The 24,703-nt window shown below is 38.8% G+C and overlaps 1 protein-coding gene across 1 annotated transcript; it reads right to left on the reverse strand.

Moving 5' to 3' along the window:
• Positions 1-385: 385 nt before the first annotated feature.
• Positions 386-24,165, reverse strand: sypb (synaptophysin b). Its single transcript, XM_061904096.1, has 7 exons — positions 24,080-24,165; positions 23,004-23,069; positions 8,157-8,281; positions 7,397-7,595; positions 2,968-3,159; positions 2,482-2,794; positions 386-538 (listed from the first exon to the last, which is right to left on the reverse strand). The coding sequence occupies exons 1-6, from the start codon at positions 24,095-24,097 to the stop codon at positions 2,513-2,515; spliced, it is 882 nt and encodes a 293-aa protein (XP_061760080.1). The 5' UTR covers positions 24,098-24,165; the 3' UTR covers positions 386-538; positions 2,482-2,512.
• Positions 24,166-24,703: the final 538 nt, after the last annotated feature.

Here is a 24,703-nt window from a genome sequence, read left to right on the forward strand (position 1 = left end):
AACATTTGTCGTATAACAACTTATGGAGTGCAAAATTATTCAACTGAGTACATAGAATCATACGGTATATATTAGCATGTCGATATTTACACAAAACAGACAATACATTCTCTCAAGTTAAATATTACTACAATGTTTTTTCCCCTCCCCATAAATGCAAGTCTTTTCTATGACAAGATTTCTCTTAAATGTTCGTAAATGAATGTTTTGGTATTTGTATTCAAGTTTTTCTCGTATAATCAGACTATCCTCTGTTGTCTTCTACAGTTAAATACATCACGAGAATAAACATCATGTTACAGCAAACAACCCCCCCGCCCCCATGTCCAACACCCCCCGCCCACCCGAACCCTCCCCACCATCTCCTGCTCCCTACAGGTGTTCACAACCCACTTTTGGCCTACCCACCCTTCCCCGTACACCGTGTACCCCCACACCTTCCCTCCCGCCACTTGCCAAACTCACAAGTACACAAACAGACTAACAGACGAGTGCAGAAATGCAGGCTGTGGTTGAGTGCCGGAATCACAAGTTCACCCTGTGAAGAGGACGAAAGGAAGTCAAGTATGAAAGAACACACATGCATTCAATACACGTTGCATATAAAGACATGATAAAAATGCAGATGGGACCGCATTCATGATCACAAGCTGTAAATTGCAAACAACCATTAAGTATTTTATAACCTATCATAAAATAGAGCTGTGTATTGTTTTATTTGACAGGGCTGTCCAAATCAACACAGTGATGCGGATTAATCAATCACGTTTTTTTTATTTTCTTGTTTTACACCTCACACCTCACAATTACTTTTACATGTTTTGCTTTATTCCAATTAAAGTTAATGTATATTATTTATCGTGTTTGTCCCTGTTAAGGTTTTAAGTGATTGATTGATTTTGGGGAATGGTTAAACTGAAGGGCCAGTCCAAGCAGTGTGAGACAGTTACATTATTAGTAACTGGGGGAAAACATTACCTCAGCAGAAACAAAGTACACTTTTCCTCAAGAGTGACAAATAGATGACACATTAAAATGATCTGCATTTTTTTTCAGCTACACTTTTGGCACAGGATAGCTACATTGTTTATTTTCAACATGGATACTATTTATTGTCTACAAGGTCAGGTGTAGTTTACTATTGTACAGTGCTGTTATTGAAAAAATGGATAGATTTAGAGCCATATACAGTAATTGATTTAATTAACTAGAAAATGCTAGTTTTAGAATAAAAAACTATATGTAATTTATCTAGCTCATGATAATATGTTGATTCTTACTGTGCTCTTTTTTGTTTTGCATCACACAGAGGTTACACTAGTTTTACTTTATGGAGGGTTGGTGGTGGCCATGCATGTATCAGCATTTTTACTGTGCTGTTTTTGGTCAAGAAAATTATTGGTTGTGGTAGGGAGCTGGAGTAAACCCACCCAAATACGGGAGAACACTCAAACTCCTCACAAAGAGGCCAAGAAGAGTTTTGAACCCGCTAACTGACTGCGAGGCTACTCCTAGGCCGCCGTGCGCCCCTCTTATCAATGCAAAATAATATGTAACGGATCACAACATATTGTTGAATTGAGAAAATCAAAAGTTGAGTATTAATATCTTTGTAAAAGCAGAATTTTAAACACGATTGGAATGTCAATGGGCAATATATCCTAAAATATATATAGCAATATATCCTGCAGCCTTGTGGGGTAATTATATATATATCGCAAAATCAAATTTGGTAGGCAAAAGAACCATTTCAAAATGGGTTACAAAGGTTCTAAATTTAGCAGCTAACGTATGTGATAACATGTTTCGTAATTTCCTGATGTATCAAATAATCAAAACTATTATTAATCTACTTGCTAGTTTATTGTTAATAGTTGGTTACTTTCTGCTATATTGCTTTTTTGTATCCTCTAGGGGTGTGTAGTGCAGCATTTTTAGCTATTCCTTGTCCTATAATTCTCCAGTGATAATGTTGAATGTCAAAAACATAGTTTATTTGCTGCCATGGAGACGAGGATTAGTGATTTAAAGCTGTACCAAGGAGGGACGTTGCCTCTAGCTAGCTAGTGAAGACTCTACTTTGCGTTGTTCGCTTGTCGCTGTCAAATTTCAATCAATCACCAATCAAAATGTTTTTATATAGCCCTAAATCACAAGTGCCTCAAAGGGATTCACAAACCACAACGACATCCCCGGATCTATACCCACATCCGGGAAGGGAGAAACTCAACCCAATGGGGTGACCGGGTGCAATAGATGTCAAGAGAGACACAGCAAGAATGTGTCATCAACATGCATTATCCCAATATGGCGATCGTGTTAAAAGCTCTATTCTTGGCCAAAATGGTATAATTCATATTCATTATTGTTTATACCGTGCTACTTAGTTTTGAATTAATACTGAATATTGTGGCCGGTGAGAGTTGAGAATATCCATCCCAGTACATGAACAATGAAGTGATCCTTTGTGTCGTCACTCACCCTCCTGCAGTTGTGTTGTCACCGCACAGGCTCACATTTGATTGGAGTAGGAGGTGGGCTGCTGTTCGAAGCCCTGACTGTAGCCTCCGTCCTCATTGTAGCCTCCCTGCTGGCCGTATTCGGGCTGGTAGCCTCCTTGGGAGCCAGCGTATGGGTCCTGCTGACCATAGCCACCCTGGGCAAAGGTATCAGGAGCGGGCTGCTTTTCCTGCGATGGCATGTATGTACCAGAAAAGGCAGCCATCCAGCCAGTCTCCTTAAAGACGAACCACAGGTTTCCTATCCACAGGATCAGGTTGCAGAACCCAAAAGCCTGCGAAGGAGTGGCGATAGGTGACTGCTCTGGTGGTAAATTAGTTGCTCTTTTTACTTATGATTTCCCCTCGCAACCCTAAAGCGTTAACAGCAGAAGTACATATGACACACAAACGGACCAAAAAAATTACTGTTCTCTTGCACAGTTGGGCAAAGCAAAATAAAACCTACCACAGAGGTGTTGAGGCCCGAGACTTTGGGGTCGTAGACCTCACGGCAGCGATTTTCTCGCTCGTCACAGGCTGTGATGAGAGTGATGACTCTCTCCGGATCAGTGGCAGTCTTCACATCTGACAGACCTTTGGCCCACGCACACGATGACACCAGCCACATGAAGGCAAACACTGCTGTCACTACAAAGTCCTGCCATTGACAAAGATCATGTTTAGGATTAGACCACTCCCTTTTAAGGAATCACTCAGAAATAAACACTAAGTGGTCGACTAGGTGCAGCTACATGATTATGGCGACCGCTCAGTTCAGTACGTGTTTCGTTGATGGAATGAATTTCTTCATGGATGCAATGATACTTTGTTTCTGCTAAACTTTTATTCAGCGATGAGTGAAGATGTCTTTTGAAAAAGTCTTTAGTTTGGTTAAGCAGCATCAGGCCCACGTCCATTCAAAAGCATATAGAGATAATTTCTAATTTAGAATTACTTTGAACACTGTCATCGTGACAGATTTACGGCTCTATTACTAAAACGAAAGTACTATTTAAGTTTATATTGTTGCTGAACCTTTTCTCTAAATATGATCTACTAAGATCAAAATAGCATGTGTTAAATACTGTGTGCAAACTATGAAATTGTGTGTACTATTAGTGGGTGTGTTGCGTGTGTTCTACTAAGACAACATGTACAATTGAAAACAACTGCAGAAGTGGTTCAGACAACCTTATTTAAATGAGGATTTTGCGTGTACCAAATACGTTATGTGGTCATGGAAACACTCATTTACTTCCACATTCATGTTATCATGCTCTCCAACCTGTGCTGTTTTGCAATATTTTACAACAACTCATGCTGGCTTTTAACCCAACATGAGACTTTAAACTGTTTTTAACTTTTAACTTCAACTGTTTTTAATTTTTTAACTGTTTTTTATCTAACAAATTGTTCTTAGGGTAATTTGTATTTGCTTTTTCAATGTGTATTTTACTTCTCTGCGATGAGATGGCGAGATAGGCACCAGCGCCCCCCGCGACCCAAAAGGGAATAAGCGGAAGAAAATGGATGGATGGATGGATGGATATTTTACTTCGGTTTTAAATATTATTTTTTAGTCTGTCCTTTGCCTCTATTTTCTCTGTGGTGTACAGCCCTTTTAAAAGGCTTTATAAATAAAGTTGGTATGGCATGGTATGATATGGCACAAATCTATAATATGTACCACCTTTGTCTGCATAAAGGAATCACACGCTTTAGACAACAGAAACTATTTTTAGCACGTGACAGCACATTTCTGCAGGAAGGCAGTGGACCGTCACAACACCACAGTGCATTTATGCGCCTGGAAAGATCCAAACACAAGAAAAGGCATATTGCAATAACTTTTTTCAGATATATTATTATTAGGGCTGCAAATTTTGGGTGTCCTACGATTCGATTTAATATCGATTCTTGGGGTCACGATTCGATTCAAAATAAAAAAAAATTCTTCAATTCAACACGATTCTCGATTCAAAAACAATTTTTTCCCGATTTAAAAGGATTCTCTATTCATTCAATACTCTGCTGACATGCAAGCAGAGTAATAGATTTTTGTAAAAAGATTTTATAATTGTAAAGGACAATGTTTTATCAACTGATTGCAATAATGTCGAACCAAAAGTATGACTTATTTTATCTTTGTGAAAAATTTGGACACAGTGTGTTATCAAGCTTATGAGATGCGATGCAAGTGTAAGCCACTGTGACACTATTGTTCTTTTTTACATTTTTTATACATGTCTAATGATAATGTCAATGAGGGATTTTTAATCACTGCTATGTTGAAATTATAACTAATATTGATACTGTTGTTGATAATATTTATTTTTGTTTCACGACTTTTGGTTTGTTCTGTGTCGTGTTTGTGTCTCCTCAATTACTCTGTTTATTGCAATTCTGAGTGTTGCTGGGTCAGGTTTGGTTTTGGAATAGGATTGCATTGCTATGGTATTGCTTTGTATTGTTTTGTTGGATTAATCAAAAAAAAAAATACAATATATATATATATATATATATATATATATATATATATATATATATATATATATATACGTACAGTATATATATATATAAATATATATATATATATAAAAAAAATTGATTTTTTAAAATGAGAATCGATTCTGAATCGCACAACGTGAGAATGACGATTCAATTCGAATCGATTTTTTTCCCACACCCCTAATTATTATAATTATTATATCTTCTCTAGTGAGCTGCCACCTTATCAGAGGGTGTGCTTCAACTATCGTGGGATCACACTACCCAGCCTTCCAGGTGGAGAGGAGGTTGTCGTTCTCGTCGTGGAACTGTGGACCAACTCTATACTCTTGGCAGGATCCTCGCGGTTGCATGGGAGTTCGCCCAACTAGTCTAAAAGTGCTTTGTGTACTTGGATAAGGCCTTCGATCGTGTCCCTCAGGGAAGTCTTGTGGGGAGTGCTAAGAGAGTATGGGGTATAGGACTGTCTGATTGTGGAGGTCCACTCCCTGTATGATCAGTGTCAGAGCTTGGTCCGCATTGCCAACAGTAAGTTGGACCCGTTTCAAGATTCCACCAGGAATGCCTTACATCACAGCGTCGCTCTCATCAGCGTCACAGGTTGATTTAGATGTGAGTGGTTGAAGTAGCATGTCATTTAAGATAATGGACAAGTGGTTTATCCAATCACATACAATGATTTTTTTTAAAAGGCCCCGCCTTCTGAAATACATCTCCTATTGAGAACACCCAGATCAATGTGTGGAGCTCAGCCAACTACAAGGTTCTGGCAAGAGTCAGGTTGGTTGAACCCGGGAAACGACGTTGGATAAGCGGAAGAAGATGGATGGATGGATGGATTGTAGTTGTCAATGTGGACTTTTTGTTTATTGTTCACACACAATTATTTATAGTACCGTATTTTTTGGACTATAAGTCGCAGTTTTTTTCATCGTTTGGCCAGGGGTGCGACTTATACCCAGGAGCGACTTATGTGTGAAATTATTAACACATTACCGTAAAATATCAAATAATATTATTTAGCTCATTCACTTAAGAGACTAGACGTATAAGATTTTATGGGATTTAGTGATTAGGGGTTACAGATTGTTTGGTAAACGTATAGCATGTTCTATATGTTATAGTTATTTGAAAGACTCTTACCATAATATGTTACGTTAACATACCAGGCACCTTACCTTCTCAGTTGGTTATTTATGCGTCATATAACGTACACTTATTCAGCCTGTTGTTCACTATTCTTTATTTATTTCAAATTGCCTTTCAAATGTCTATTCTTGGTGTTGGGTTTTATCAAATAAATTTCCCCAAAAATGTGACTTATACTCCAGTGCGACATATATATTTTTTTCCTTCTTTATTTTAAATTTTCGGCAGGTGCAACTTATACTTTGGAGCGACTTATACTACGAAAAATGCGGTAAACACAAATATTTACATAACTTGCAAGATTTTGATAAGGCTCCCATAACCAAAGCTACTTAGGTCGCTAAGAGTAATACATTAAAACCTCGTTTACCGCTGTTATTTGGTTCTAGGCTTGACTGTGGCAAAATAATTTCCACTAGCGAGGATTATTAATTAAATGTTTTATATTTTTAGGGCTACAGCATAAAAATGATCTATGACCTTCTAAAATTTCCCCTCTGGGATTATTCAAGTATTTCTGATTCTGATTATAAATACAGTTTTTAATATTAAAAACGCTCTCTAGACATGAAATTACACTCACATAGTCATCTTCAAACTCCAAAGCGTGCTGTGGCGAGGGACATCTGTATTAAAATACTCACTAGGCTGCAGTCAGCCTTATAGCCCCTAGAGCAGGGGTCCCCAAACTTTTTGACTCAGGGGCCGCATTGAGTTAAAAAAAATTGGTCGAGAGCCGGGCTATATACAGTATATACATACATATATATATATATATATATATGTATATATATATATATGTATATATATATATACATACATATATATATATATATATATATATATATATATATATATATTCCTCGCGCATTAATTGACTGAAATAGCGTGCACTTGCTGCGGCGCGAGCGCCGTGATGTCACGTTACCGATGGCAAAATCAATTTTTACACAATATGATTTGCCTGCGCGGCTAGGAGACACCGAGAGTAAGAAGCGGTAGAAAATAGATTAGAAAGGACAGATTTTTCAAAATAATAATTTGAAAAAATTATATTACTTTTAAAAAAAATGTTTCACTTGGAACTTCCCGTGGGCCGGATTTTGCACGCTGGCGGGCTGTAGTTTGGGGACCTCTGCCCCATAGTGTTACATCAGTAATATAAAAGAATGAAATTGGGCCACATACATAATCTTGTTTAGGGTCACAAAAAGCCTAGTCTTGGCTGTAGGACTCACAATCTGGGGGCCCTTGTTGTTTTCACGGTACTTCTCCAGGACGAAACAGTACACAGATAGGGCCGCCATGGAGTAGAGGAAGGCAAAGACACCGATGGTGACAAAGAACTCCGCCGAAGAGGAGTAGTCGCCGACCAGGAATAGACGCTCGGGGTACCCTCCCTTACAAGTGGGGGCATCAAAGTAAACCTGATGGAGCCTGGGAAAGGACACAAATAGCAAGTTGCGTAACATTGTGCTCAAACGCCACCCAAATTATCTCCGTTTGCCAAGAAAATATAGCACATTGTTTGAAAAATATGGAAAATATGAATATTAACATCCAACAGCATTGGTCTACACTGGAGACACAAAGAAACCGATTACTTCTGTGGGTAAAGTAAACAAAATAAACCTTCAGAAAACTGCAAGGGTGAGGGCGTTGAAGGAGTTTTCAGGAGCAAACACGAGTATTGCATTCGTAATAGCGTCTGCTACGCCATACCCCATTTCCTTGAGGCAGTTCCTTACAGTTTTCTACAAAAACAAACTAAATAAACATTCTCCAAGTCTGGTGATTCCATAATTTGTTGCAGGGGTTGTATTTAATTAACAAAATGGGACTTTCTGGACATAATAAACTCCCATGCAGTCCTCATTATGTTCCATCATTCTATTATGAATTAAAAATGTAACATGTTACTCGTACATTATAAGATATGAGGAACATGATTCACATGCTGTATGTGTGTTTACAACATTGTGATAAACCACACCGTACCTGAATGGATATTCAAATTCTACTTCAATGCCAAGGTCGCTCTCTGTCCGGTTTTTACACTCCACGCTCATCTTGAACATGCCGGAGTAACTGCCGCAGGTCGAGAAAGCAAAGATCCCAAAGATCTGCAAGAGAAAAGCGTGGAAAAAATGACATGAAGATTTAAAAAGATTTGGACTATTTTTTTAACCTCTGTCATTCAAACTGGGGAAAAACAAACACATTATATCAGGTTATTCTAGAATACATGGAGCAGACCAAAGCTTCACCAACTATGGCAAGCTGCTAAAAAATGCGGCGCTATCATTACTTTGCACGACGGTTGTCATGGTTACTGTTACATTCGACTGTTTTTTTTAGTCATTTAGGTGCATACAAATTAGCTTTGTCATAAAGAGACATGCGTGAAGATTTCGTTCACACTCTCTCTTTCGAGCGCATGCGCGCGCACACACACGCACACACGCACGCACGCACGCACGCACGCACGCACACACTAACACAAGAGATTAGATGAGGCTGACTATTTTTACCACAGCCTCTCTGCATCGCAAGCCAGATCCGATAGAATGGAAAATCCAGCTATTAATCTGACTGAGGTGCTCTACCATTTGTCACTAAATACTCAGTTGTAAAGCTACCTACAACACACACGTGCACACACACTTGAGCACACACAACAATGTCCAGTTATCACAACCTCTTTCCTTCCCAGCTCACACCTCTCTTTCCGCTGTTGTTGATAAAGGCCTAAGTAGGAGGATTTGATCATGAATACAAATGTCTTAAAAGCACAAAAGGGTTTGATACATCCATCCATTCTCTACCGCTTGTCCCATTCGGGATTGCGGGGGGTGCTGGAGCCTATTTCAGCTGCATTCGGGCGGAAGGCCTAGACAAGTCGCCACCTCATCGCAGGACCAACACAGATAGACAGACAACATTCACCCTCACATTCACCCACTAGGGCCAATTTAGTGTTGCCAATCAACCTATCCCCAGGTGCATGTCTTTGGAAGTGGGAGGAAGCCGGAGTACCCAGAGGGAACCCACGCAGTCACGGGGAGAACATGCAAACTCCACACAGAAAGATCCCGAGCCCGGTACAGCTCAGATAAAAACACTTAAATTTGTACAGTGGAGCCTCAGATTCAAAGTTGTAAAAAAACAATAAATTTAAAAAATGGGGCCCTAAGTAAAATTTTATTTGGAGCTTCCCATCTCATTAGATATTTTTTATCACAAGTTTATATTTATGTGAAATAATTGTTCTTAATTTTTAATTCAAATTACAATTTAATTTGATGCATGTTTTGTACTAAAACAAATTCATGGCAAATATTTTGTTGTGCAAAATAAAAAATAAAATTATATACCCTGAGTCTACAACCCGTTACCTTTTGTTTTTTTAAGGCAAGCAGTATTGCACTGCGCCACAAGAGCCACTGAGACAAAGTCAGGAAAATTTGCTATTATATTATACTAACAATGACAGAGCAGGAAGTGACTAGGAATAAGTTTATTGTCAAATTTAATATGAAGCGATCTGCCATTCGTTAATTGGATGCCAAACGGGGCCCCATCATATTGCTAGGTGCTTGCTCTGCATTTAGAGGGGCCCTGGTTTTTGCCCCAAAGCCGAGGAAGATGGTGTAAAGTTGTAGCTGAAAAATTATGCATTTGTCCTCCATCTCATTTTGGATAACAGTCATATCCCCGGCATATGTTTCTTATGTTCTTAGTATGAATAATAGCCAGAGGTTCCAAGAGGTTCGAAACACACCAACATTTTGGTGCACCAGCTGCACTTAGAAACTGAAAGAACCTAAAAACTCATTCAATAACAAAGGCTGAGGTTTACCGTTTAGAGATTATGATTGCCGCCTGTAATACTTTCAATCATTATGGCGTGTTGTGATGTTACGCACGGGTGGACTGGATCACCATCAAGCAATATCACATTGAGCAGTTTAGCCATGATACTGTAATGGTGATGGTCATTGAAAAGTACATGTCCAAGGTGGCGGTGGTGTGAGTTGAGTGTAAATGGCAGTTTTCCAAGAGCTAAACAGTTATGGTAATGAATGAGCGCAAAGAGGAGTGATGCAGGAAGATGCCAGCATGAGGAAAGCAATGGTGTTTGGTGCCATGGTAACGCTATTGGCTGCATCACAGAGTGAGGAGGCTGGTTTCTATCCATTCTGGCATGCTGGATGGGTGTCAGCTCTACTGTGGAGAGACAACACACAGTAGTCCCCCCGCTCACCAAGACACAAACACAAACCATCTGCCTGCTACTGCTTTTCTCACACTTTGGCTTCCATTTTCATTTCTCTTTGTAAAAAAATGGAAGTCAATCGCACAACAAAATCAATGATAGAGTTCAGTGTTTTGAGACTATTTATGAAAATATTTTAACACAAATGTCTTTATTTCTCTATTCAAGAATCCCAATCCCGATCAGAAGCTGCCATGTTTGGCATTTATCTAAATGCAACCTTGAGCTAAAACCATGTTTGTATACTTATTTTATACAATTTAGTTTATTTCACCTTTTAAAACTCAATTAAAAACAACACACATTATTGTAGTAATTATTACAATTTTTTTTTTTTACATTTTATGGTTTCCTACACATTCATTTATTACTGGTGTCCTGCCACTGTGAATTTTAGGGCAGAGTAATTAGCGCTATCATTTATATAATAATATTTTATTTTACATTTTAAAACTCAATTAAAACCAAACGCATCATTGTAGTAGTTATGTATGTGACAGGGATTTGTATATTTTTTTTTTTTGTGGTGTCCTGCCACAATAAATTTGGGGAAGCCATAAAAGCATTTAGTGTTTTTTTTTCATTCATATTAGTATTTTTTATTTTACCTTTTAAAGCTTAATTAAAAGAAAACACATTGTTGTAGTAACTATTGTGAATTAATACATTTCAGGATGTCATGTGCATTCATTTATTCAGCAAGGTGACCACAGCTTGAAGTGACCAGCGAGGTGACCACACGTCATATCTACTTAATATCATTCTAGACACGAGATAATGGTTGGCGGCAGACAGAGATGAAAAAATAAACACTGAATTTTGCAAAAAACACAATTAATAATCATAATTAGCAATGTGCACGTAACTGATTATGACTGTGTAACAAAGCAAAACGATTGATTTGTTGCTTTTTTTCTAAATCAATTTAATTAAAGGTTACCAACATCCTTTTTGTGTCCAGTGATTTATCAAGCAGAATTATGTTGCTCATAGCTGACATGGTGATGTTTTTCTTCACATCACAAACTAGTTGAGGGCGAACAAACAGCGCCTCTGCGGGTTGTGGACAAGAAGTGCATTTGCTTTTGGCTCAATTACTTTAAGATATGTTTAATCAACAATAGATTCCACACAGTAGAGAGCACTCTTAACAATCAAATGATCAATTAATATGCCTAATTATAAGAATATTTTGCACCATATGTATGATTGTTACATTGTGGATTATTTGATTAGAACGTATGCCAGGAGGTTGGGAAATTATCAAGGTTTGTCAGTTAGGTAATTAGCAACATATCAAGAAAAGTGATGTGCAGATTTGGATACAACTTTAATGAAACTTCAGAAACGGGATAAGGGACAACTGATTAGATAGCCGAGAGAGAGTGGAAACTAGGCCTGGGCCGCGTACATATTTTGTGGGACGATAAATTGTCCAACAAGTTATTGCCAATAAACGATAATACTTTCAGCATTGTTTTGAGAACACTTTTTTGGGGAATTTTTCCTATCGTTTACAATCATTATGAAAGACGTCTTTTTTGTTAAACGATTTTAAAGAAGATAAATATCACTTGGAAGATGCGGAAATGGAAAACGGGAGTGTGTGTGTATATATATATATATATATATATATATATATATATATATATATATATATATATATATATATGTATATATATATGTGGTAACAGACACGTTCATTTATATTCACCATATTTTGATCATTTTAATAATTTCCGGGACTGATTTGTTCGTCACATCGATTTTTGTTTCCATAGCAACGCACTTCCGATTTCTGGCAGCAAATGTGTGTTCCTAGCTCCGCAATAACGAGTGTTTTTTCTAATTATGGCAGAATTGGTAATACACAACGAAGACAACTATTTTTGGACAAATGAGAATTTCAACTTTACACTTTTAAAAGCTAAATACACTGCTGCTTATAGAAGCAAGCACGAAGGGAGAGCGAGACGTTGGTGCAGACGAAAGTCGGGAGAGTGAGGTGAAAGAGATTTTGACGCTATAAATATTGAACTTGGAGCCAAACTATTTCGATATAAATGGATTGCTTACCTAAAATCAACAGGAAATGTCCCTGGCCAGCTGGACCAGACTAACAACTGTCCATCGAGTGAGTCACTTTCATGCTGATCATGGTACATGCAGCATGTCACACGTACAACTACAGTACATTCTGTAAAATGATTGTTCAGTCAGTACAGATTGGTGTTCTATCGCAGTGGTGTGCGTTACAAACGCAAACATGTTTTGTGCTGATGTAGAAGCTTGCTTATCTCTTGCCGTAGTTAGCTTTTACGGCTAATACCGAAACACGCCGATATGTTAGTACGCTAAAAAAAGATTTCATCAGTGTTCACTCTTACAATAACTATGTTGCCACAGTTTGGTTATCATACAGGTTACGGAGCGTAAATTAAGTATTGTTGACGGTTTTTGAATGCATTTTTAAAGTGATTTAGAGGTAGAATTGATTATTCTCATTAGCTGCATTGCTAGCCCCCAAGAACCAGCTGATTTTTAGATGTTAGAAAGCAAAAAACAAAACAAAAGCCTTTTGTCTTCCTGTCTCGTAATGATTGTGAACAATAGGCAAAATTCCCCCAAAAAGTGCAGTTACCCTTTAACATTTACATTAAAAGCCACGTTGACAATGTAACGACATTTGATGTCACTCGCCTGTTTGCAGCCGCACCCTTTAAGCACTAATGTATTGACAATATGTAATATATAGCAAGTGACCCTTTCAAACGCACTAAACTTTTACTCCTAATTAGTTTTCACCATTGAAATTGGAAGGTCAATAACTTCTTATAATCTTAAAAAAGTAAACAGACACAATAGAATGAACTCTCAATGTCAGTTAGCAAAAATGCTACTTGAATAAATACTGAACATTTTGAAGTAAGGTTTTTTTTTGTTTAGTTGTTTTTTGTGGCCATCAGTTTCTAACAATCTTAGCATACTGGCTCCTTTGTCCGTGTAGGTGGGCTCATCTTTCTCATTCAATTAAAGCCAAAATATTTTCACACCAGAACATTTGGCTTTGTAATCATCTTTTCCTCCAAAATGTTGTCACCTCGCGGTCGACAAGCAGCACTCCGTCCGTGCATGTGTCTGTGAGATAGTGGTCTCGCCCTGCCCACTGAGACAAAGGTTGTAGATGACTGACAATAGAGTGAACTTCTCCCTGTTCATTTAATTCTACTATCGAATAAAACAAGCTCAGGTGCTGAGAGAGACGCACAGCGTGAACCCTCTTGCACCATGATTGGAAGCGACAGAAGAAGACAACAAACACACAAGAACATGGCAATTAATGGAGGCCGGCAAATTTGATTTATCGTTCGATTAATTGATTTATTGACGGCTCAGCTCTAGAGGAACTTGACAAGAGTGTTCTCTCTGTTTCTTTTATTTCACTATAGATAGCTGAAGATGTTACAGTTGGATTATCATTAAAATTTTAGGAAGTGTCAGAAACGGAATAAGAAACAATTCATGTTTGTGTGTGTGTGTGTGTGTGTGTGTGCTAGCTGCACCACAGAGACAAAGAGAGTGAAGACTGACAAAAGGGTTCAGGTTGTCTTTTTTATTCTGCTACATATAATTTACAAAGTTAAGGGCACATTTTGATTAAATTTTCAGGAATAAGAAACAAGTTTGGGGTATTTCCGGCAAACTGTTTGGATTTGTACGACTGGGAGGTTAGGCCTGATGCAGGAGCTTTTGTAGTTTCATGAGGTTAAGGGTGCCGCAAAAGCAGCATTGGAAAGTTTTAATAGATGGACTATTACACGGCTAGGAAAACTTAGTTAAATTAAATAAATCCTCATGAACCAGAGATGTATTTAAAAATGTGCCAGATCCAAGTAAAACAAGTGTTGCAACCCAGCAAAGAACGGTGGAGAGGCTCTAGTTGTTTACCAAGTGTGCGCTGTTGAGCTGCACGTCAGCTTAATTTTGGGAACTCAACAGCTTCTTACATCCGTCAAATCACTGCTTTGTCAGCACAGTACTCCCCACCCCACCCCCAAGACAGGAAGAGGGTGGGTAGGTGTGCATTGCCACATGAGTCACACAAACAGGATGCTGTTGCACAGAATTGTACGTGCACATGAGTAGTTTCGCGCTTTAGGGTCGACAACCTACGCCTACGTACTTCAATACATTTCAACTAAAACTGTTTTATATGTATTTTACATCAAACCATATAGCAGTCGCCACTAAAATGTACCTTCCTATTATAATACAGCTGTCTTTTGTTCACCTCTCCTCCTGTTGCTGCTTATGCATGCCCATATTAATCCAGAAAGAGCAGCAGTTCCTCCTCTGGTCTGACACATGATTCATGGGTCCTGGCTCCTGAGCGAGGCTGCTGATTGGTGGTTGGCTCTCAGTAACCTAGAGAGGAAGCACCGGGCTGCTGGCCCACTCGCACAGCTCCAGGGAAGGACTTCAGAGTCATGCAGTGCACTCATGCCTAATGCAGTGTGGGCCTCTGTCACAACTACATTTTATGCTTACGTGCACATAGTTAATCATCAATTGTCATTTAGATTTCCATTTGGGTTCATCCGTCCATCCATCCATTTTCTACCGCTTATTCCCTTTGGGGTCGCGGGGGGGCGAGAGTGCCTATCTCAGCTACAATCGGGCGGAAGGCGGGGTACACCCTGGACAAGTCGCCACCTCATCGCAGCATTTGGGTTCATACAAACCTTTTTTTTTAGTGTAGATGGGTTTAACTACTGTCTCTTGGCATTTAAATTTTATTTTAGTCTGTTAAACAGTACTTTGCCGCCACACAATAAAGTCTATCTATTAGAGGTATAACGAATACTGTGTAGCGGTTTACCACATGGTACACATTTTAAGTGAAGAACAGAAAAGCGTACATTCGGCGTTGTAATGCACCTCTAAAAGCAGGGCTGTAATTATCGGTTATCTTAGCAATCGAGTAAACTATCAAATATTGTGCTTGATTAATCGAGTCATTGGATTAGGGTTGTGCGGTATACCGGTATTAGTATAGTACCGCGATACTAATGAATCCTATTCGGTAATATACCGCCTCTGAAAAGTACCGGTCCATTGGTGGATCTACACCTAACATCCACAGTAGTGATATCAAGTACAGTGGCGTATGTAGTCGATACTACTATGAGTATGTCGATATTTTTTGCCATCACAAAATCTTTGTTTTTTGTTTTTAATTCATAGTATGTTTATGAACTCAGTAAATACGTTCTTGGACACATGAGGACTTTGAATATGACCAATGTATGATCCTGTAACGACTTAGTATTAGATTGATACCTAAATGTGTGGAATCATCCAAAACTAATGGAAAGTATCAAACAACAGAAGAATAAGTGATTATTACATTTTAACAGAAGTGTGGATAGATGTGTGGAATCATCCAAAACTAATGGAAAGTATCAAACAACAGAAGAATAAGTGATTATTACATTTTAACAAAAGTGTCGATAAAACAGGTAAAAAGAGAAAGTATGCAGATATTAAAAGTAAATCAACAAGTAGATTAATAATACACTTTGTACAACTTGTCCTTAATAATTTTGACAAAATAATAGAATGATAAATGACACAATATGTTACTGGATACGTAAGCAGCTAAATTAGGAGCCTTTGTTTGCTTACTTACTACTAAAAGACAAGTTGTCTAGTATGTTCACTATTTTATTTAAGGACAAACTTGCAATAAGAAACATATGTTTAATGTACCCTAAGATTTTTTGTTCAAATAACGGCAATAATGCAATGTTTTGTGTTCCTTTTTATTTGGGAAAGTACTGAAAAGTACCGAAAAGTATCAAAATAATTTGGTACCAGTACCAAAATATTAGTATCGGGACAACACTAAGTTGGATATAGCACACTTTATTGCCTCAATGTGTCTTTAAGGGAAACTTGCTGAAATACACATGTTTTTATACAATTGTTCTGCTTGCCTTAACCTTGTTTCTGTCTTTCTAACAAATGCACATCATCAAAAACTACTAGCATGAGAGCTAGAAGGAAATCAAATGCATAGCGCGAAAGCTAGCGAGTAGAAACATTGAATTGCAGTCGTCACTTGTTGCGTGTAGGCAAATTAAGATGCGAGGAGGAATGAACAAAAGGGGCAGGCTTAAATAAGGCAGTAATCAAGAGTAACAGGTGTGCGTAAACAGTGAGTAGCAGGTGGAACTAACATGAAACCATGGTGACAGAACAAACAGGAACTAAGGAAGTCAAACATAAACAGAATATGACACAAAAACGGAACAAAACTAGAATATGGTATGATCCGGGCAGCGGATCATAACAAAATGTATGTATTTGTAGTAATAAATCTGATTAAATTCGAGCGTTATGTTTGTGTTCTATTACAGTAAGTGTGTTTATTTTAAATATTCCTAGCCCTTAATTTGACCCATTCTCGCATTTTTAAGTATTTTGTTTTTGGACATGTACCACAATATTATTGTACCACGGCCTTATACAGTGATAATATCGTACCGTGAGATTTTAATACTGTTAAAGTTAAAGTGCCACTGATAGTCACACACACACCAGATGTGGTGAAATTGTCCTCTGCATTTGACCCATCCCCTTGTTCCACCTCCTGGGAGGTGAAGGGAGCACAGCCACACTCGGAAATCATTTTGGTGATTTAACCCCCAATTCCAACCCTTGATGCTGAGTGCCAAGCAGGGAAGTAATGGGTCCAATTTTTATAGTCTTTGGGATGACCTACGATACCTACCAATCTCAGGGCCGACACACTAACCACAAGGCCACCGAGCAGTTACATCCCTATACCGAACTATTACAATAATGTCAGCATTTAAAATAGCTTAAATTAATTGGATAATTACTTGCCAGGAGACTACAAATGCATTTTCATGTTTAATTTTAAAAATCATTGAACACAAAAGCTAAGCAGTTTTATGTTTTGCATGTTTTTCCTGTCATGTACCAAAAATAGCACTTTTCATGCACAAACAACTTGCAACACCAAGTGCTATACAGGTGTAAAAAAAACCACTATTGATTATTGACAATAACAAAACGTGGCAGAGAGGACTGAGGAAAAAGAACCACCTTTGAGGCATGCACACTGGAAAATAACTTTTTATAATAACAAACTGTTTATTATCATTAAATTAACATAATTTAAAGAATATATAAAACATTTGACAATAAATGTAAAAATAACATATAAATAATCAAAGAATAAAACTTGAGATAGTGAGAACAATAGTATTAATAATAGCAATAAATACAAATGAGAAACCTAAGAAGAAATTTAACAAATTTGAAAAAAGCCTGACTAAAACATTTTTAAAAACAAGCTATTCTAATGCATCTCACTGATTTAATTTCAAACATCAGATAGAAACATCTTCTATGCTACGCGTTCTGTGTGATGCCCCAGTTGTAACAAAACATCCACTTTTAACCCTGAAGGCTCTTCGGTGCTCATGATGCTGCTGTTCAGTCAACAAACAGTCGACACAACGCATCCAGAGAGGGAAACACAACCTTTGACATGTGGATATCACCAACACCTTCACAATGATGCTGGCAACCACAGATGGGCTTGTTAATTGTCTCCCTGAAGAATAAAAATGGCTAACCCTCCCCCCCTACATACTGTACATGTAATGTCCTCTGAGAAGCACGCGCTGATAACTAACTGCATACTGTAGTTTACTAGCTCCATCATGTGGTGAGAGGGCAGTGCACGCCAAACTCAGGAAATGAAATGAAGTACACTACAGAGGTCATGTCCTCTGAGAAGACAAGAGTCAAAGCGCTTTGAGTACTTTGAAGGTAGAAAAGCGCAGTAAACCCATTTACTACACTAAATAGTTTATTCCTCATTGGACCGGTGAAGGACCAGGGAGAAGCACCGTCATCACACTAAGTAATTACTTTTAAAAAGATGTAATAATAATTCTGAAAACAGAAACATATTCCCATAAGAGGGATTTGAACTGTAAACCCTTTTTAAGGGCATAGATTAATCTGTGCTTTGCAGCTTTATGGCCTCTATGAGATAGAAGATCATAAATCTGCCATAAAGGTGTAAGGTGCTTAATCCTTGCCAATATTCTCTACGTTGCTATTATCATTATTATAAATTGAGTTGAAATTCTTACATGTGGCGACTAGGGATGGACTACATTTCCCTCAATAAATCAATTAGTTATTATTTTAAATATACGGTAAATGGGATGGGAGAAAGACTCCCTGAATGTTCTGAACTCCTGTTTTCATACCAGCATTGTATTGTTCTGAATAATCAATACTTAAAGGGCTTGTCCAGCCTGCAGCTATTACAGTAGGTTGTTATTTTGTTTTTATTTTATAGCGGGTCAAAACCAACGTTATTGAGTACATAACCAACGTTATTGAGTACATAACGCCACCTACTGTACTGGAGTGTGTAAATTGTATAACAGTGCAAAATATGGCTCATTTGTAGTGGCCTTTCTTGAACTATTTGGAAAAAAAGATATAAAAATAACTAAAATCTTGGTGAAAAATAAACAAGTGATTCATTATAAATAAAGATTTCTACACATAGAAGTAATCATCAACTTAAAGTGCCCTCTTTGGGGATTGTAATAGAGATCCATCTGGATTCATGAACTTAATTCTAAACATTTCTTCACAAAAAAAGAAATCTTTGACATCAATATTTATGGAACATGTCCACAAAAAATCTAGCTGTCAACACCACTGATTTGGAGGGCCACGGTAAATGATGTGGCAGGCAACATCAAATTAATTATTAATGATTTGGTGGGTTACCTTAAATTATTTGTACGGGCCACTTTAAATGCTTTGGCAGACTACACTAAATGATTTGGTAGACCATTTAAAATGAGATACCGAAAATGATTTAATAAGTTAAATTATTTGGCATCCATTCATCCATTTCCTACCGCTTATCCTTTTTGGGGTCGTGGGGCTGCTGGAGACTATCTCAGCTGCACATGGACGGAAGGCTGTGTACACCATGGACAAGTTGCCACCCCATCATTTATTTGGCAGACCTGATTAAATGATTTAGCGGGCCACAGAAAACAATTTGGCAGGACACTAAAATTATTTGGCAGACTATATAAAATGTTTAGGCAGGCATCTTTAAAGATTTGGCGGAACACATTAGATTATTTGGCGGACCACATAAAATTAATTTACCTGCTGGCAGGCCAGTCAAAAATATTTGGTGCACTACATTGAATGAATTGGCGGGCGACATTTAAGGATTTGGAAGTCCACATAAAATAATTTGGCAATTCCCATGAAACAATTTTGGCAGTTCACATAAAATTAATGTGCGGGCCACATTAAATAATTTGGCGAACAACATAAAATGTATTGGGGGTCATATTAACTGATTTTGTGAATACACCCTCTCTCTCCTACACCTTCCTTTATATTCCTCACATTTAATTGAGTGTTGGTGAATGTGAGTGTGAATGTTGTCTATCTGTGTTGGCCCTAAGATGAGATGGCGACTTGTCCAGGGTGTACACCGCCTTCCGTCCTAGTGCAGCTTTTTTACCACACGGTAAAATTATGACATTTAAATTCAATACAGAATTGGTTAATGGCGAATGGACGCCAGAAGTTTGCTCTGAGGCTGTTTAATATTTCTGAATATTGGGTCGGTATAGCTCGGTTGGTAGAGTGGCCGTGCCAGCAACTTGAGGGTTCCAGGTTCGATCATCACTTCCGCCCTCCTAGTCTCTACCGTTGTGTCCTTGGGCAAGATACTTTACCCACCTGCTCCCAGTGTCACCCACACTGGTTTAAATATAACTTAAATATTGGGTTTCACTATGTAAAGCCCTTTGAGTCACTAGAGAAAAAGCGCTATATAAATATAACTCAATTCACTTCACTAAATGAAAGCAGGTACTTAACTTCAAGTAATCAGGATTGGGAATGCAGCTGAGATAGGCTCCAGCATCCCCCGCGGCCCCGAACGGGACAAGCGGAAGAAAATGGAGGGATCGTTGGATGTTAAAGGCCTACTGAAACCCATTACTACCCACCACGCAGTCTGATAGTTTATATATCAATAATGAAATATTAACATTGCAACACATGCCAATACGGCCTTTATAGTTTACTAAATTGCAATTTTAAATTTCCCCGGAGTTTTTTCTTGAAAACGTCGCGTAATGATGACGTGTACGCTTGACGTCACGGGCTGTTAGGAAATATGAGCGCTGCGCACACACACAGCTAAAAGTCGTCTGCTTTAATGGCATTATTTTGGAGATCTGTGTTGCTGAATCCTTTGCAATTTGTTCAATTAATATTGGAGAAGTCAAAGTAGAAAGATGGAGTTGGGAAGCTTTAGCCTTTAGCCACACAAACACACAGTGATTCCTTGTTTAAAATTCACGGAGGTGAAACTTTACTATGGATCACAGCGAACATGGATCCCAACCGAATGTCAACCAGCAGGTGTCGATGAGAAAATTGTGGTAAAAAGTCGCTTCTTACCGGAGATCAGCTGAGCTTGTGCCGCCCATAAAGCTGCCGTCGATTTCCCTGAGACACTGCGCGTCAACACACCCGTGGATACACACCTCCGACAATCAGGTACTGTTAAACTCACTAAAACAATAGCAACACAATAGAAAGAAAAGGGATTTCCCAAAATGATCCTAGTAAATGTGTCTAAAAACATCTTAATCCGTCCCAATGCAATCGTGTTTTTTCCTAGTCCGTCGCTATCAATATCCTCAAACACGAATCTTTCATCCTCGCTCAAATTAATGGGGAAATTGTCGTTTTCTCGGTCCGAATAGCTGTTTTTGTTGGAGGCTCCCATTAAAAACAACGTGAATATGTGAAAATCCATTAACATGTGACGTCATCGCTTGCGACTTCCGGTAGAGGCAGGGCTTTTCTGTTAGCAAGCAAAACTTGCGAACTTTATCGTGGATGTTCTCTACTAAATCCTTTCAGCAAATTTATGGCACTATCGCGAAATGATAAAGTACACTGAAAAAAGTGACTTTTTGGTGCTGTAAACTCTATTAGAGTAACTGTCATAATTTATACCTAGTATTTTTAACATTCAGTGAGAACTAGAGTTTCTTAAGTAAAATTAAACATTTTATTAACGTAATACATGAATTATGGGGGAAGAGTATGTTTTACTTATGTTTCCTCATACTATTTAAATGTTTAATAGTTGTATGTACATAAACATAAAAATATTACATAACCTTTACTCTGAAGAAAATCTAGTGTTTTGAAACGCATGCACAACGACGCATGCGCACAGCACAGCAGGCTCTGGCCGACTGGCTCTGCTCCGGCCTTTAGAATCACTTCACAGAGCACTGCAAGGTGGCATTGTGGGTAATTGTTATCTTGCGTTTATAATGTGTTACAGAGTCAATGTTCTCCAGAAATGTGTTTGGTGTGGGTTCACAGAGTGTGGCGCATATTAGTAAGAATGTTAAAGTGAAGTGAAGTGTGAAGTGAATTATATTTATATAGCGCTTTTCTCTAGTGACTCAAAGCGCTTTACATAGTGAAACCCAATATCTAAGTTACATTTAAACCAGTGTGGGTGGCACTCGGAGCAGGTGGGTAAAGTGTCTTGCCCAAGGACACACCGGCATTGACTAGGATGGCGAAAGCGGGAATCGAACCTGCAACCCTCAAGTTGCTGGCACAGCCGCTCTACCAACCGAGCTAAACCGCCCCAGTTGTTTATATCACAACCGTCAGTGTAAAAGGTATGGCTTTTGACTAAGTATGCAGTGCAATCTTATGTTATAAGGAGCAAAATGCATGCATCTTTCCGACACGCACACAACATGGTGTAAAGGCGGTTGCGGTATCTTGCTACAGAGCAGTGGTAGCCAACCACCTGGCCGCAGCTGCTGAATAAATTTGTATTAAAGTTTTTCTCATCACACTCAGTTTTATACTACATGTCATTAATAAGCGCATGGGTGAGAAGAGGTTTAAAAATTATTAGCGCCCCGGCGGCTTTTCAAGGAAATACGGTATATAAAATTTACTTAAAGTTTTGAGTAAAAATGATGTTCCTGCTGATGAAAAACAAGTAGACTTTACCCTAGTTTGTTCAAATAAATATAACTTAAAACTTGGATGTAATTAAGTAACAGTTACTTAATATCTTCACAACTGTTATGTTATATGGTAAGTAGAATTAACTTGATACTGGCAAGTGAGTGTTACTTGATATTACAGCATTAAATTTTACTTAAATCATTTGCGTGCAAATACTTACAATAATTTTTTCAAGTAAATTTTATGAGTTATTTTTTTCAGTGTATGACACATAGAATGGACCTGCTATCCCCGTTTAAATAAGAATATCTCATTTCAGTAGGCCTTTAAATAAGTGTCATTCTCCTTCTTTTTCTTCTTTGTCTTCAAGCATGTTGCAAATGAACCAACAGCGCCTCTGCTGGACGCAGCCAAATAACGCACCCCATTTATCTCAGGGAAAAGGTAGAGAGAGGACTCACCCATTGGAGGATTTTTATAAATCCCAATGGCTGCTTGATGATTGTGAACTGTCCTTGGGCCACCAACTGTCAAAAACACAAACACAAAAAAACAACAGGAACACTTGAATTTCTCCCATTTGACAGGTCAAACGTCAAAATAAGAGCCATGCAGTGATAACAAAATTGTGCCATGAGTTGAGGTGTGCTAATATCATGTTTACTTGGCAAACACGTTTGTGTGAGAGACAGCCAGCAATTAGACACAAAGCTGATTAACTGGTCACAGCTGCCATTTGTAGCCTGTTTACAAGCAAGCAGTAAAATACACCACGCAATATATATTTCATATACATGAATATATGTCCGGTTTGAAGGCAAGCGGCGTATTTGTTGCATTTATGCGCAGGTGAATGCGACACCGCAGAGTAGGCGCAGCGTCAATAAATGGCCGCACATAGAAGAAGCGGCGCCTATACGCTTCTCTGCGAGGCTGATGGGGGGGCCACACCATGGCGGGCATCCAGGCGGCACAACATAGTAAGAATCGTCACGGATGCCCGCCACCTCTCAGGAAGTCCTCTCTAATAATAAAGCAGCCGTCATGATCGGGCCTACTGCGGCTGTACAGTATATATATGCACCAGCATCAATCTCACGCAAGGGCCTCGGCGGAAAACGAATCGCGTTGTCCTGGCAACAGCAGGCTAATTTAGGACGGGAGGAATCTCCAACGTTTTGGCACAAATCACATCCTGGAGCTAAATGTCATGGCTGCGGTTAATCTGTGGGCATCCTTCACACGTTTAGGCCGCTCCTCCATCATGTCCTCGCCGCAGCACGAGATGCCAAAATCATTGCATTTCAATCCAGTCTTCCCCGATATTTTATTTATTTATCGTTTATTTTTACAAAAAACCCGCACCGATGCTGCATCAAACATTTTCGACGCCGTATTGAGAAGCCGTGTACGACAATATCACCGTGTATCGGATTGATTTAAATAATCTACATTTAAAAAAAAAGGAGCGTTAAAGGAAATAGATACACTAATGTAAAAATAAAGCAAAATGGATCATTCGGTGTCAAAGCTTTACCTGGTTTACGACATCCATCTTGGCCGCTTACTCGCTGATAAGAGGATCAGAGAGGCAGAAAGAGGGGGGGGGGGCGTCTCATCTGGAACAGCCCAGGGGAGGTGGTCGCCTCGGAGGAAGAGCAGGGATAGCGTCACGAGCGTAGCTACGTCACGTAACTCGTCAGAGACGTCGGACCAATCACGACGCGGCTTTATTCTAAGGGCGCAGAGCGATTCTCTCCCTGCCCCCCACCACGCCTCCCTCCCTCTCCCTCGGGCTGGAATGAAGAGAGGCGAGCATGGAGACTGTCAACGCTTTAGTAGTCACAAGTCATCTTATTTCATATTCATATTAAGACCTGAGGGTCATCTTCCAGTTGAAGATGATAAAGGCGTTAACGCAAAGGTGGAGATTCGGGAGACATGGAAGCCAGACCTTCTCCAGCTCTTGTTACTATAATGAAACATTACATAATTCATCCATCCATCCATTTTCTGCCGCTTATTCCCTTCGTGGTCTCAGCTACAATCGGGCGGAAGGCGGCGTACACCCTGGACAAGTTAACCCCTCATCGCAGGGCCAACACAGATAGACAACATTCACGCTCACATTCACACTCTAGGGCCAATTTAGTGTTGCCAA

Source organism: Nerophis ophidion, linkage group LG06 (assembly GCF_033978795.1).
Source record: "Nerophis ophidion isolate RoL-2023_Sa linkage group LG06, RoL_Noph_v1.0, whole genome shotgun sequence".
Lineage (NCBI taxonomy): Eukaryota > Metazoa > Chordata > Actinopteri > Syngnathiformes > Syngnathidae > Nerophis > Nerophis ophidion.

Excerpts from the sequence above, each read along its gene's own strand:
- sypb (XM_061904096.1), bottom strand. Across the intron at positions 8,282-23,003 it reads TTATAAAAATCCTCCAATGG|ATCTTTGGGATCTTTGCTTT; the intron begins GTGAGTCCTCTC and ends TTTCTCTTGCAG. Across the intron at positions 3,160-7,396 it reads ACAACAAGGGCCCCCAGATT|GACTTTGTAGTGACAGCAGT; the intron begins GTGAGTCCTACA and ends TGTCAATGGCAG.